General features: G+C 41.9%; 1 protein-coding gene across 9 annotated transcripts in view; it reads right to left on the reverse strand.

Annotated features, from left to right (window-relative positions):
• Positions 1-15,215, reverse strand: part of si (sucrase-isomaltase) — a 63,610-nt gene that overhangs the window by 9,758 nt on the left and 38,637 nt on the right. For 8 of the 9 annotated variants that reach the window (XM_086215593.1, XM_086215594.1, XM_086215599.1 and 5 more), the window contains 16 exons: positions 14,837-15,043; positions 14,356-14,510; positions 13,449-13,617; positions 9,774-9,870; positions 9,103-9,215; positions 8,729-8,854; positions 7,268-7,396; positions 6,996-7,109; positions 6,845-6,907; positions 6,626-6,739; positions 6,453-6,543; positions 6,206-6,344; positions 5,685-5,818; positions 4,942-4,976; positions 4,290-4,406; positions 311-459 (listed from right to left, as the gene is read on the reverse strand). In XM_086215593.1, the coding sequence (XP_086071719.1) occupies positions 311-459; positions 4,290-4,406; positions 4,942-4,976; positions 5,685-5,818; positions 6,206-6,344; positions 6,453-6,543; positions 6,626-6,739; positions 6,845-6,907; positions 6,996-7,109; positions 7,268-7,396; positions 8,729-8,854; positions 9,103-9,215; positions 9,774-9,870; positions 13,449-13,617; positions 14,356-14,510; positions 14,837-15,043 (1,952 nt within the window). The remainder of the gene's footprint in view (positions 1-310; positions 460-4,289; positions 4,407-4,941; positions 4,977-5,684; positions 5,819-6,205; positions 6,345-6,452; positions 6,544-6,625; positions 6,740-6,844; positions 6,908-6,995; positions 7,110-7,267; positions 7,397-8,728; positions 8,855-9,102; positions 9,216-9,773; positions 9,871-13,448; positions 13,618-14,355; positions 14,511-14,836; positions 15,044-15,215) is intronic. The other variant, XM_086215597.1, reaches the window with a different exon arrangement.

A 15,215-nucleotide genomic window follows, 5' to 3' on the forward strand; every position in this document is an offset into this window, starting at 1 on the left:
CATGTTAGTCAGGCTTTAAAACCGAGTGGTGCTAAAATATGTTATGGAACTTAGGTTATGTTCTTGATTCACATAGTTTTTGGGGTTTTTTTTATCCACCATGAGAACCAACAAGAATAACCAACATGATTTTCCGCATGCTGATAAGAAGAGTGCTACATCATCAGATTATCTTACCAGCAAATACATCCTGTTCAAATTTTGATTAAACAATTACATGTAATGTGTGTACCATATTAGCAGAAGAGATAAGGAAATATAAGATAAGACTGGCATCCGTGTAAGTGTGTGTGTCCGTGTGTGCGCTTACTCATGCAAAAGCGGTCTAATGACTGTGCTCCCTTTGGTGTGAGCTTCATACATCAGCGTGTACAAGTATGGCAGGAGTGTATAACGGATGTTCAGGACATCTCGGGATGCCTCGGCAAAGGTGGAGTTCCAGGAAACAGGATCTTGTCTCTGATGAAGATGAAGTAATTACAATCTGATTCACCAAACTGAGTGTTAATGAAAAACTTTGTCAGAATTTCTTAACAATAATTGCTTGCAAATTTCTTAGGCCTGCCCCCTGGACACTGTCAGTGTGAAACTTAAATTTGGGCATGACACAAATGCAGCGCAGATACTTTTCAAACCCTAAATATGGAGGGGAATGTGAACTCACTGGCAAGAGACGCGGCTCTTTCTGCTGAACCCCTGAGGGAGAAGTGGCAACCCCACCATCCTTTTTCAAAGCCCCAAGGATAAAGGTGGGGGTCCCCTCCCCCTCTACCACAATCACTGAACCAGAGTTTTGACCCGGCAAGTCCCTCAACAGCGATGAGGAGAGCAGATCGTGACCCCCAACAATACTTGTGTGTTTATGCGCTGCAGACACACACACATACTGCCTGAACCCAGGCACAGCAGCCTGAAAACTGGACTCCAACATTTAAGTTCAGTCGAGATTTGAATTGGAGGACAGTGACTCCGTCCCTGCCACTGGAAGGTTTTTGTGCAGTTCTCAAGGAAAGTCTTTCCTCTGAATAGAGCAGGCCTCCAGTATCACAGGCCATGTTGGGGAAATACTCAAATATGTGATATACAATCAAAAAGTAAAAAAGAACAAACTTTTGATGGTGAAAATGAGGAAGATTCCACTTGATCTTGTCCAGAGAGACAGTGTATTTCAAGTTCTCATTCTAAATAATTGATAGACAGTTCTTGCTATCTAGACCCATGATTCCCCAACAGGGGTTCACAGAATTATGTCAGGGGTTATACCAATAAAATGCGTTATTCCCATCTGTAAAGACTGTCCCCTACTCTTCCTCTGATTGGATATCACGAAACATGGCTACACTACAGGCATCAAGCACTAGCCAATCAGAGGCAGAGCAGGGGTGCTGGTGGGTCTTCCTGTTCCTCCTGGGTCACATGCCGAATAAAGAGCAACAACAATAAGACTGTCGTGTCTTCACATAATAGGCCTGAGTAGAGTTGCGTAGTTGGACACTGAGTGTTTACCGTCTGTCTTGCTTGGTTCCACAGCCTGTAGCAACACCAGCTAGTTAGCAGCAAGTGCTCGATTGGCCTGCATGCACTTACTATGATAAATGATGCTCGAAATATTCTGCCACACACAGCACTGACATTTAGCAAAAGGAGCGTGACAAGGACAGACAAGGACAGGTAGTACCGTCATTCTGCAGATATGGGCCAATTTAAATGTAATAGCTTGCTTTCTGCAGCTGTATTGAGCACACTAATCAACATGGTTCGGAATACACACACACACACACACACACACAGTGTGTGGTTATGCATATGTTCTTGAGGGGCACAGGTGGGGTCCCCCCTTAGCACAGTTTTGTGTAAGCTACACAATGCACGAAACAAAGAAAGATATTATTGGACATTTTCTTCATAGCTGCAATTTGTCAGGGTTAGTTTTGCTAATATTCACGGAGAGGATGGCAGTGGTGACTTCCTACAGGCTTGCCAGAAGATGATTGAATATAAAACAGTTGCATTATTTTATTGCTGATGGAATTTACCAGGTTCATCATGTCATTTTCTGAGGAAAGACTAATTATCTGACACCCCAGGAGCTATTCTTCCCTTTTCAGTCACATTCATGCCTTATAATCAGATGTGTTCACCAGGAAACAATTTTCATGATACATGAAGAATGTGTTATGAGAGTTTGTGTTAGTGAGAGGAAATAAATGATCGTTTTCAGTTGAAATGTACTTGTACTTGTGGGATATGAATATTTAGCAGGTGCGGGGGCCGGCACATGAGTTGAAATATTTAAGTGATGCCGATGTTGCGAGATAAACAATCAACATAATATCTTGATCCATTATAGCATTCAGAGAAATTTTTTAAGACCCGACACTTCCACAACAGTCCGTTGGCTCCTGAAGTAAGACTTTTATCTGTGAAAAACCTAAGAAGAGACTGATGGAAATATGAGAGTAGCAAGCACTGAAAAATGAGAAGCAGACAGAGAATCCATCTCAAAGATTCACCTAATTTATGGCCACTTTCATAGTGGCAAAAGGCCTCGAGACACATTGATTGTAGACAGAAATGTATGTGTATGCACACACTGGCAGCTTCAAGGAAAAATGAGGTTATCTAGCTGTGTCTGCCCTTCCCATCTTTTCTCTTCTGAGCTTGATCACATCAGAAAAACATTTAGATTAACAATAATACGTCCCTGTGGGTGAATAACAAAATGCAGCTATGCTAATGAAGTGTGTGGCTAGACGAAGTCTCAGTGAATACATTAATGTGGTATTGTTCTGATACATCTCTGGGAACTACAGTATTTTGCTGCCGCAGTAAAATTATCTGGAGGTCAGCAGTGAAAGTCATGAGAGGGCAAAGAGACACAGGGCATGACGGCGCTCTGGGAATGACTCGGCAGAAACTCTCTCGCCACTGTCGCTGACCTTGTGTACCCGCTGCTCTGATTTGTGGTGGTAATACTTTGTTGTCAGACGCTTGTTAAGCAGACTGGAGGTTACTCTTGCTATCCGTCTGATGATTGGGGCTTTAATATGGCTGGCTGGAAAAAAATTACACAGTCTTTAACAATAGACCACAAAAAACATCTGACCTTGAATGTTTTTTCTTTTGTTTAATGCCTTCTCTCACTCCCGTGTTGAATTTTCATTTCTTTCACCTCCTCTTTTCACACATCTCGTTGCTGACTTGATCAAAGGTGTCTCAAAATCAGCGACCTAGTTACTCAGTCTTGTCCCGGCGCCAACATCCTCCTGAGTAGGCGACTTTGTGTCACCGCCATTGAACTTGCTTGGTTTTATTCTCCAGCAACTGTATCCCTCAACATCTTTTTCTTTCTCCTTCACATAGTTTAAAAACTTATTTCCCTCTAACCTCTTAATCTTTGTTATTTTTCTCCCTGTTGACATATATTCCTCTTCCTTTTTGTCTCTTTTACCTCATACACAATGATTCTGTGCTGTAGTCTTTGGGCGCACGCACGCACGCGCGTGTGTGTGTGTGTGTGTGTGTGTGTGTGTGTGTGTGTGTGTGTGTGCTCTGTCAAATCTCTCCAAACATCCATTTGCAAGCCATTATTGAATGATTGGAATGGTGGGGTATATGCATGTGTGGAGTCGAGGTTTGGCTGTGGTGCCCAGATCACCTTGAGAATTCAATTATATTCTCACTCCATGCTGTTAAAAAGCACACACACACACACACGAACACACACTGGCCTGTCTAGTATTGCAGACACTAGTGCAGAGAAATTTAGCTTTGTGATATCGATCTCCGGACGTGCGTTATTGGATTTCTCTGATGTGTTCCAACGCTCTTAAAGGTCAATCCAGGAATGAATGCCACCAACACTACACCACCAAACAGGTCTATCTTTTTGTGGATTGTGTGTGTGTTTGTGTGTGTGTGTGTGTGTGTGTGTGTGTGGGGGGGGGGGGGGTCATGCAGATGAAGAAGGAGATGGTTGAAGAAAACATTGGGTAATTTTTTTCGTAAATGTTTGATATTTTTCCTCGATCATTGTGGCAACATACTGAAATTCAAGCTGTATATTAGGATTTCAGGGGGTTCCTTTCTTTATTAATCTGAATACAAAAGCAAGTGAAAAAAAAGAAAAGAAAAGCCCAGGGCTAACAAATACAGTCTCCCAGCTTCAGAAGTTCCGGGAAACAGGTAGATTTGCCCCAGCCTTCTATCCTCGCAGCCTCTTCATCCACATGCTGTAAATGTATCATGGCAGCTCAAGTGTCTGTTTCACTTGTTGAGACTTAACTCACCCGGTTATTCTTGCCATTATGGTTGCGTGAGTAAGGATAGAAGGCACCCAGCTGCATCCAGCGAAGACACATCTCATACTCGGCTTTATCAAAGAATCCACATATGTCTGCCCCGGTCTGAGAGAGAGAGACACAAAGAGGCTCAGTACGCGTGTGTATAGAGAGTGAGGAGGCAGCTCCGGAGGTGTGATTAAAAAAAACATCTTTGAACACCAAGTGGGGTCACACTGCTTTTGCTGCAGGTGTCATGTTTGGTAAGTGTGTTTTCGTATTGACATTTTTCCTACGAGGACTGATAAAGTGATTATTAGAACAAGACTGAGGTGAGGAGACTGAAGGACAGTTGAGGGAGTGAAGATGAGGGAAGCATGCAGGTACAAGAGGAGCAGAGGCAGATAACAAAGCCCGGCTGTAACTTTCATTCAAGGCTGTTGATACCACATGTTTGGATATTAAGCGATAAGCATCAGGCGTCTTGCTGGGGCGGTGCTTGTTGGGATATGCTCTACATTGTGTTTCAAGATAGCCTTTGATCAAAGCGTCCAGAAAACAAAATAACAACACTCAGGCAGCTGTAATCTACTTACGAAGGACAAGGTCACATCAATAAGATTATGTCTTATCAAAACTGAGATCAGATGATGATACTTACGTAAGGGACGCCAAACAGACTGAACTCCATCATGCCTGTGGAACAGAGGAAGATGGTGCCAAAATGAGCTGCTTTTTTCTCTTCTTTTTTTGTAGCACATTGAGAAGTCATATCACAGTGGAACCTCTTCAGACTCAGCGAGTCCCCGGAGATCTGATCTCATGACAACCAGAGCCACCAGGGCGGTCAGATCACCTGACATGCTTGGCCCCGTCTGCAAAATCCCAAACGTTACCTGGTTCCGCCTCTCACGAGGGGTTGGACAACGTGGGGCATTCTGCAACTACGTAAGGGCTCAGACCTCTGAGAAGCTGCCTAGTAATCACATTCCTGGTATTGCCATTGTTCCCTCAAGCTGCAAGATTTATGATAAATAAGAGCGTGGTGTCGGTCTGGAGACAACAGAGAAGTGATGCACCACGCAAACATCGCTTTTCAAATCAGTGGGCCAAAACTATAAAACCGTGGGCTTGGATTATGAATCAGGATTTGTAAAAACAGAGCTGATAGCAACCAAGTGCCCTGGGTGATTTGGTGGACCAAAGGCCTTCTGAATTTCTTTGATTATCTTAATGCATGGCAGGCGAGCAGGGCGTTGCTGCACTGTTGCACCCCGCTCGTGATCGGATCGCCTAAGACACATGGACCATGCCGCATCTGAACAGGGCCAGTAATCCAGTCCAGATTACTGTTTATGATGCAGTTCTACAGGGAGAGAATGTTCACACTGCGTTCATGTTCACCTATGATGGATTTGAACAGATGGTCCCAGACGGCACTGTTGTCACCCAGCCAATGTCCGGCCCATTTACCGCTGGAGGGGAACGTTGACCTGGTGACCACGATGCCTCGTTTATCTGTCACGTTCAGCAGGGCACTGCAGGAGGAGAGATGTGTTACATCTCCATGTTCACACATACACAGCAGCAAGCAAACAGTCACCTGGCCTCGAGGAAACTGAGCCCAGCAGCCTTAGGATTGTGCAATCAGATCTCACTGCCACAACACCCAATGAATTTCCATTCTGGGGATTATTTTCATAAACTTTTGATGAGTCTATAATCTGGGGAAGATAGTAGATAACAGATATGCATCTCCTGAGATTTTCTTCAAAGCAAATATCGTCTAATTCTGCTGCACTATTTTCTCCTCATCTACATTCATTCTCACTGTGCCGCTTGTTCTCTAAATCAAAATGTGTTGTGATTGACGAGGTAACAAACTGTTACACGCGTCAACTCAAAGAGACACCGCAGACACTCACTCGTAGGTGGGCTTGGTGTGCGACCAGCCGTAGAGGCTGTGGACGTCGTAGTGTCTGACCCTCTTTCCGTCACTGAGTATCTGCTCGCTGTTCATGCACAGAGTCTTATGATTTAAGCCACGATGTTTAGACTCCAGAGCTGTTTGAACACACACCCACACACAGACACACACACAATTGCAAAATGCTTCATCATAGCTTAATTATGACATAAGAGGAACAGGGAAATGCTTTGCCAATGCCTTACGGGGCATATAAGGTGGGTTCTCAAGGAGAGGGTCTCCGAGACATGTCTCTCCAACTGTGCCGTGGACAAAACTGGCGGGCTCGTTCATGTCCTGCAGAAGAAGAGAAAGCGAGAGGAGTGAAAACACAATCATAAAGCGAGTATAGCAGACTTTGCTCTTTCAAGTCACTCACAATCCACAGGCCATCAAACTTCATCATATCGTAGAAATCCTTGATTTCTTGATGCCACCACATTGCTGTGACATTGCGGAAGAAGTCTGGGAAAGCAGTGTGAGCTCTGAAGCGCTGGAGATGTCACGGGTGATCAGAAAATTAGGCGATGAAAACTCAACATGACAAAATCATTTCATTTTAAAAAATACATTAATTGTATCTTCATCACTACAGCACCTGTACTTGGGTATCCCAGTCCAGGTCATCATCTACGACGACATCAGGGTAATCTGGCCACACCTGCAAAGAAGATGTACAGTCTCTTTCTAGATAATTGCAGAGGCATTTTTGTGTGTATTTTTCATCTTTATCACCCGTTCCCTCCTACCTTCCCCCACACTATCTCATCTTTGATGTTTTTGGGCCATTTAATGAAGACGTCTGCTTCTAAACCTCTGTCAAAGGCTGGATAAGAAGTCTCGTTGCCTGAAATTGCTGGATCCTGGAAAAAAACCGAGGAAATGAATTGTTTTTTACTCTTAATTCATCCTTAAAACTGAGCCATGTAATGTCAGTATGACTCAGCATTCTTCGATGTAAGTTTCGATAAAAAAGATGTAAATCTCTGCATATCATTGGCACTTGCGAATATGTTTTTACCAGGATGAAGATGAACCTCATGCCCTCCTTCCTCATGTCATCCACCAATGCCGGTAGTCCAGAAAACTCTGGATCAAGCTTAAAGTTCAGCTGACGATCCATGTAGTCAATGTCTGCATACTGCACGTCCTGCAGTGGTCGTCAGGTAGAAAAAAAACTGACTGAAGCTGAAGAAACTTTTTTTGGTTTTTTTAAACAATAACAAGTACAGGCTCAACTTTCTTTTCCGCAAGGTCAGCAAGTCTTTATATTTCGGACACTGAGGCTGTGTTGCTTCTGCAACCAAATAAATCATACTTGTTTAAAGAGGATGTGCTTGATTTCTGAGAAAAGTTTAATTTTATTTCAAATTCTTAATAAAACTCCCCCTGTCTTGGTGTTTCCATTGCCATGCCAGGTTGGTTATTCTGTAAAAGCTGCTCACGTATGGAAATGCTTTATTTGCTTCTTTCATTCTAGTTAATGAATTCTTTTCTGGCTGGCATCAGCTTCTTGCAGGTTAGAGCTTTCTGAATGCATAATCTGGCATTGGCTTGATTATCGGTGTAAATTCTTATGTTCCCTCCTGCATGATGAAAAGGAGGGTTTTCTGGCTTGTTTCCACGTGGCAAGTCTTCTACATCTGAATATTATTTTCAGTTTTGCCATATTTGGCTTCTTATCCAGTTTAGGAAATATAATACTCAAATGTGACCCTAGGTTTCCCCGTCAGACAGAGTTATTGGATGTCGTACAAACTGGAACAGAGGCTGTGAAACATACAATGAAATGGATTTCAAATGACATTAGAGGTCACATTTCATCAAGTTAAACTGGCAGTAACCCGTGTAATCCACGAGGTCGGTTCCTCTGTTCTGCTTCATCCGAAATTCTTCTTCTATCTAATTTGGTTTTATTGTCCTCAGACAGTGAATGACATTGTAAAATATGAATAGGCCTAGATACTATTTTGGGTTTCGCGCAGTCTATCCCACTGAGTATATGTCCTGTAGGGGTGGAGCTGAATCAGAGTTCATTATTTAGAAAAGCATAAAAAGTGTGTGTTTATGAATTTTTAGTTTGTGTTAATTTTGTTTTGACCTGTTTTGTTTTGGGTTTTTTTGTCCCTTAACTGATTTACAGAGGAAGTTTACTTCTGACTTAACTTGTCTTCACTTTTCCAGTTTAAAACAGGAGTTAAAATAAGATGATGAACGAAACGATAGATACTGATAACATGTTCAACTGTTTGGGAAAATAACTTCAATAACACTGCATATTATTTAAAAAAAAAAAAACTTTTCTGACATTTCTGAGTCCTTGTTTGAATTTGAGTGTATAAAATGGGTATTTCTGTGTTTCTGAGGTGTGTTTGATTACTGAAAATGAAGTTTTTTTCTCATGTTACTCAATAATCCTGTGCTTTTGGTCTTTCATATCCTTCATGAAGATATCGCAGACAGTCTTTGTCAGGGAACTTACGTAGGGGACACCTGCTGCCCTCATGTCTCTGTATAGATCTGCTATCTCCTGGTCATTGGCGTAACCATAGCGACAGAGCTGGAACCCAAGGGCCCAATAGGCAGGTAGAACAGGTCGTCCAATCAACTGCAGAAAAACAAGCGAGGAAGTCCAAACAGATCAGCAGAAGAAAAAAGAAAAAAAGTTGTTTTGTAAGAAAAAGTGTGTGTGTTTAGGTTGGCTAAATGAGAGAGCACAATGAAGCGAGGAACTCCCAGCTGCTTCAGTCCATCAACAGCGGCCCAGGGCCAGACACAACACACACTCAAACAAACACACAGACACAATACACAGCGCTTCACACATGGACAAACCAGAGGATCACCAAGACTTACTTCAGTGTACTCCTGCACCACCATCTCAGGCGTAGGTCCCAGGACCAGGTAGAAATCCAGGATGCCCCCCACAGTCCGGTAGGTGAGAGCTGGAGTAGGCTGAAAGGTCACGTCTGGACACGAAGCAAGGACACGTGTCTTTGTTTGAATGTCTATACAAGGGGGTGTTCTCTTTGAAATGAAGTAAATCTGCACAAAGCCTCTCTTTTCTTTTGAATAAAAAGTTTTTCTTCTGCAAGGACACACACATGGGTATCTATTCTTCACATACTGTACCATTAATCTGGTCATACAACAGTGCTTTTTCTCAAAAATCACACTGGATGTACATATATGCATTTGTCTGTACACAGTGCAGTTCTGTATGTCACAGTGTGGCTGCGGTGCAGCATGCAAAGCAATGAATGTGCAGATGAGCTCAAAGTGCTCACTAAAGCATGCTGGCCTTATATAAGGTTTCTTGTCAAAAGATATGTGCTCAAAACATGGACAATGGCCTGACTCATTCATACATAAGTGCCCTCTGCATATGCAATTGAGTGTGTGTGTGTGGTCTATTAGCCAAGGCATGTGTGAATTCTGTGGTTTGCAGATGATATCATGCATGTACCGACGATGCATGTGTGTCAACAAGCATGTGTGCGCCATCAGGCGTTTGTTTCCCTCCTCACCCATGGCATTGCTGTTCAGCAGCAGCACGCCGTGAGCATCAGCGCTAGGCTCCAGGCCCATATAGAAAGGGTGAACTCCATAGCAGTTCATCTTGTACTGGAGCAGAGAACAGGAATCAAACAGACTTCTTCAATGCATTCAAATTCTCAACAATGGATCTGCTCAGTGGAAATGTTGCTGTTGTACCAGTCAACAAACAAAGCTTCTCCAGGAACATAATATTGCTGAGCAATGCAAAATTATGTGCACTTGCTGAATCATGCATTTAATAAAGAATATACAACAACCACCTAAACAAACATGTTCAAAATATGATGTTAGATATTTCTTCCAATGGTGCTGAAGTTCTGCTGCTGCGTGGTGCATGCAAGAGAACTGAAATTAGATTTCGGGATTGGACATTTTGAGCTCCAAACAAAACAACAACCAAAAGCAGAATTGCATGCAGAACATTAAAATGATATTTTAGTGCTCAGCCCACTCAGCATGTCAATCTATCAACAGCCTTCTGTGCTTTTCCAAACCCACAATGTCTTCCTGAGAGGAAGTAACGCAGTTCCTCTCCTGGATATTTATCACGTCAGGGTACAAAGGTTGTAGTTGTAGGATTACACGTGCCTGCATGGATTTTCATGTATACAGCACATATAATCCATACACATTCTTGTGGGGCTCATGCAACTTTCAGACTGCTGATGTTTACAGTAGCTTCACTACTGTGAGGGCTACAGAAACTATTGTCTGCTGCATTTTCAAGCTGGAACTACAGCAGGGCTGTCACATCCACTTTGTTCGAGCTGGTTATTGCACATTATATAGTATGGAATGGTTATCGTATATTTCACGTGGGCCTCATAGTTAACAACCTACATAGGATTCAGACATTATTTTCATAAATGAACTGATAGCAAAATGCAGCTGACTGAAAACAGGTGATGATCGGATACTAAATCTCTGAAACCTTTATATTTCATATACATATATACACATACATATATACACACACACACACTTACATATACACACATATATATACACATATATACACAAACACGCACTATATATATATATACATACACACATATACATATACACACACACATATATACATAGAGATAGAGTTAGACATATATATATATATATATATATATATATATATATATATATATATACACATATACACACGTACATATAGATAGAGTTAGACCGATATATATATACACACACACACACACACACACACGTACATATAGAGAGTTAGATATATATACATATATATACATATACACGTACATATAGATAGAGTTAGACGGATATATATATATATATATACACACACACACACACACACACACACACACACACACACGTACATATAGAGTTAGAATATATATTTATGTATACACACACACATATATATAGAGATAGAGAGAGAATTAGACAGATATATATATATATATATATATATATATATATATATATATATATATATATATATATGTGTGTGTGTGTGTGTGTGTGTGTGTGTGTGTGTGTGTGTGTGCACTTATTTGAAAGAAACAACTTCAAGGGGAAACAATCAACAGGAACACATGCCACTTTTACATGACCTTTAAAGGCCAACAGTTCAAGGACTGAATTCTCCCAACCACAGGAATACATAAATATTAAGTACTTTTACCTCTGATACTTAAGTTGACTCAATATCATGTACTCCTCTAACTTAACTGGAATTTTAAAATGGAGGGTTTTGTTTTGTTGTCACTTTTACTGACGTTCAGTTTTTTTCTTGGCATGTCCAGGAACTGTGCACTCCACCCATCTCTGTTTTTTGTGGACTTTAAGAGCTGCTTGCACATGTATGTGCTGCCAAACCCGCAGAAACCTGGCCTGTTTAACGTCTGTTGTAGTTCACATGGGACGCCCATTCAGTGGCAGTTACAGTGAGCACAAGCATATTCTGCTCTCTCACCTGCAATAGGCAACAATGGAACAGGCCTGAAACTTTCAATAATCCTGCAGCGTGGATTGTTCGATAGAACAAGCCTTGACTTTGACGCATATGAACTTGTCAGGCTGGACGAAGGGAGGTGGCGGGGGACGGGTAATCTGCCACGTTCAGATGTCACGATCCTCGACGAAAACTCATGGGCACGTCACACTCCATCAGCCTCCTGCACTTCTGGTACATAAGAGGCTGTTAAACTGTAATGTAATGTCTCTGAGGATGGCCCTGTCTATCATTTATGTATGTGTGTGTGAGGGGGGGTTCTTGCGGAGTGTGTGCATGAGTCCTTCTTGCCCTGCTACGTTGTTGGCCTGACTCAGCAAGGATAAAAGGTCATTAGCTAACTAACCTAAAGTGACAGGGCAGCGGCAGTATTCCTACATTAGTGGTGTAACACACACACACACACACACACACACACACACACAGACACACACACACGCATCATGTGGAATGCACTAATTCAATAATGGACAGTCATCTAAATAAATGATTTTCATTTCCTTGATGTCTTTTCAACACATTTCTTAACTCAACTTTCAAGAGTGTTTCTTCTGCCTTTGTGACCTCCCATCAACTACTCACTGAACTAGCCTGCCAGCTAGCCTTCACTTGCTTCAATACCCATCACTATATCCTTAATGTTGCTATATTCAAATGATACAATTAGTTAATGAGCCATGATAAAAGCGCTCACACTGACTCTGCTGTCTGACCTAAAACAGGGATTTTGAGGTTAGACAATAGCAGCTGTCTGTCTGTCCCGCCTCTTACCAACTTTTCTTGATTAGCTACATATTATGTTTGCCAGCGTTTGCTAACGTGACCTTTAGTTTACACTTGAATCACTTCATTCTGTGTTCATAACACTGCTCTTCAAGCAAAATACTGCCTGATCAAATAGTACTTCTTATTTTGCATATAAATTATTGCTGTGCTGTCTAATGCATCAGCAGTCATATCAGAAGCTCCACACTGCACAAACCCAGATGGCCCCTTGCTTGTTGTCACGGTCTGTTTCCTTCAAATCAGAACTTCCTTAAAGCTGCTCCAGTTGTGTGTCCTTGTGGCTGTTTGTTACGTTTAAGTATAAGATTGATAGATCTTGAATATAATCTTAACATGGCAAACTTGTGGTGAAAGATTTGTTCATCCACTTTTAGCCTGCTATATCACACATGGTGTCTCCTCTTCTTTTCATTACTCTGATTTCCTTATTCTCAATGGGGCCTCATAACATTTGTCTGAACCCTGCAGAGCTGCCTTGACAGCTCTGTAATTAGGCTCGATAATGCTGATGCAGGTGGAAACTTCACCCCGTCTGGCCTTGACACTGGTAGCGAAACATAATGACCCTGTAGAAGTGCCAGTCATATCAACAGCATCATGTTAAAATGACATTAATGTGAGAAGGACAAGTGTCCACACTGGGCAGCAAGGTTGTTTACGAGACACCCCTGCAGTCTCAAGGGTGTGATGCTAAATATAATTAGCACAGGGGGCTTTGTTACTGCTGTAACAAGCTCAAACTTTACTTTGATGGGAAATGGTGATGCTTAACATTTTCCAAAAAATATAAAATATGCCATCGCAAACAATAATTTCGTTGCGTGAATTAACATACCCATGAAATATGAAAATGAGTGTGCTTCAGTTTAACACTTACACCAGGAGGCTGGTCCTTGGAGAACATACCCCAGGTATGGTAGTTAAGGTCGTGTTTATAGGTTGGATGTTCCGTCTCCCCAAAGCCAAACACAAACTCTGATGACAGGCGAGTCGACACTTGGATGAACATGTCTGAGAAGGTAAAACCTGGCACAGAGGAGTCCCAACTGAGAAAAGTGACAGAGGATTAAATCAATACGTGGGGATTATAGTCAAATGGGGTTATTCAGAAATGTTTGACACAAATAAGCATAATAGGGACTGCAGGCATCCCTTTAACATTCCTCACATATTTTAATTAGTAAAATTTCAACTGACACTTCTTAAAACGCGTAAGGCTTAACCACAAAATAATGTCAGCCTTGCTTAGAGACACCCTGACGAGACTTTCTGACACTCTGCTGCTCCGGGAGACACCGCCGCCACTGCTGAACAAGAGGAAAATTCATTTGCAAAACAAATAAAAGCAAAATGGATGGATAAATATAAAATACATTAAAAACAACACACTTTTAAGAATAAAAAAGTCGTTTTTGAAAGTGAACTTGGAGCTTAATGATTCCAGTCCCTTCAACTTCATTGCTTGTTTTAATGCAGCTGTGATTTTTAGCAATCAGTAAATAAAATCACATGTACAAGACTTTTATTTGGGTGCAGCAGTGAAGGAGTGATCGGGTTTTGTGCATTCTGTTGAACTTGTTCAACAAATGCATTCTGCAGCCATGCAGGGACAGTGAATTTAACTAATTCACCCCAACAGAAGAGGTATTTATGATGCTAATGTTAATGGTAGGTGACTGTAACTACTTAAAACAATGGAAGTCCTAACACGAATCTAAACCGTAGAGGAGGGTGAAGCTCAGGTCTCAGCCCTCAGGGGTCACTTGCACAGATGAAACACTCACATCTTGGTTCCTGTGCTTTTCCTGATGACCTGGATGCCAAATGGATTGTTGGTAACAAGCACCCTGTAAAGCCTCTTGTTGCTGTCAGTCTCAGGAACAGATGGAAGGGACAGCGGCACAGGGACCTCATAACGATCTGTAGCTGGGTCCCAGATCTGGACAGGAAGAGGATATTAATGTGGTGTAGTACGTGATAGGGTGCAGAGAAACCCGCCACTCAATCAAAGACAGTACAGGTGAAGTGCTGCCACAGGACGTGTTCCAGTCCACGCTTGAAATGAAGATAAGCTGAGGTTTCCAACAGCATTAACCACGATGACACTCACACTATCAACTACAGCTGAGCTGCCCTTCCTAACAACTTCTCCTCATGTATGGTGAAGAAGAGTGATGGATGGAAACATGAAGTCAGTGATAAAACACACCAAAACATCAAACAATAATCAAGATTAGGTCCCATGAATGACAGACAATAACACACCTTGAACTGCAGCATGTCACTTCTGTGGTAACGTATGTCAACATGGAGTGTGTCAATGTCTGGTGACTGCGGGCGGCCGCTGCTCCTGTACTTTCTGCTCCGAGCGACCTCGAGAGTGATGCCTGAGTCGGTTTCCTCAATCGTTGTGACATCATATCCGTAGTCTTTTGGGTAAAAGCACCATGGAACACGTTCGATGTTGCTTGGCTGAGAAAAAGAAGATGTGTGTGTGTGTGTGTATATATATATATATATACACACATATATATACACACACACACACACACACAATACACACACACATACATATACACATATATATATACACACACACACACACATATGTGTGTATGTACAGTATGTATGTATGTTTGTGTGC

Source organism: Aulostomus chinensis, chromosome 10 (assembly GCF_037954235.1).
Source record: "Aulostomus chinensis isolate RoL2024-O1b breed Wild chromosome 10, RoL_Achi_v1.0, whole genome shotgun sequence".
Taxonomy (NCBI): Eukaryota; Metazoa; Chordata; class Actinopteri; order Syngnathiformes; family Aulostomidae; genus Aulostomus; species Aulostomus chinensis.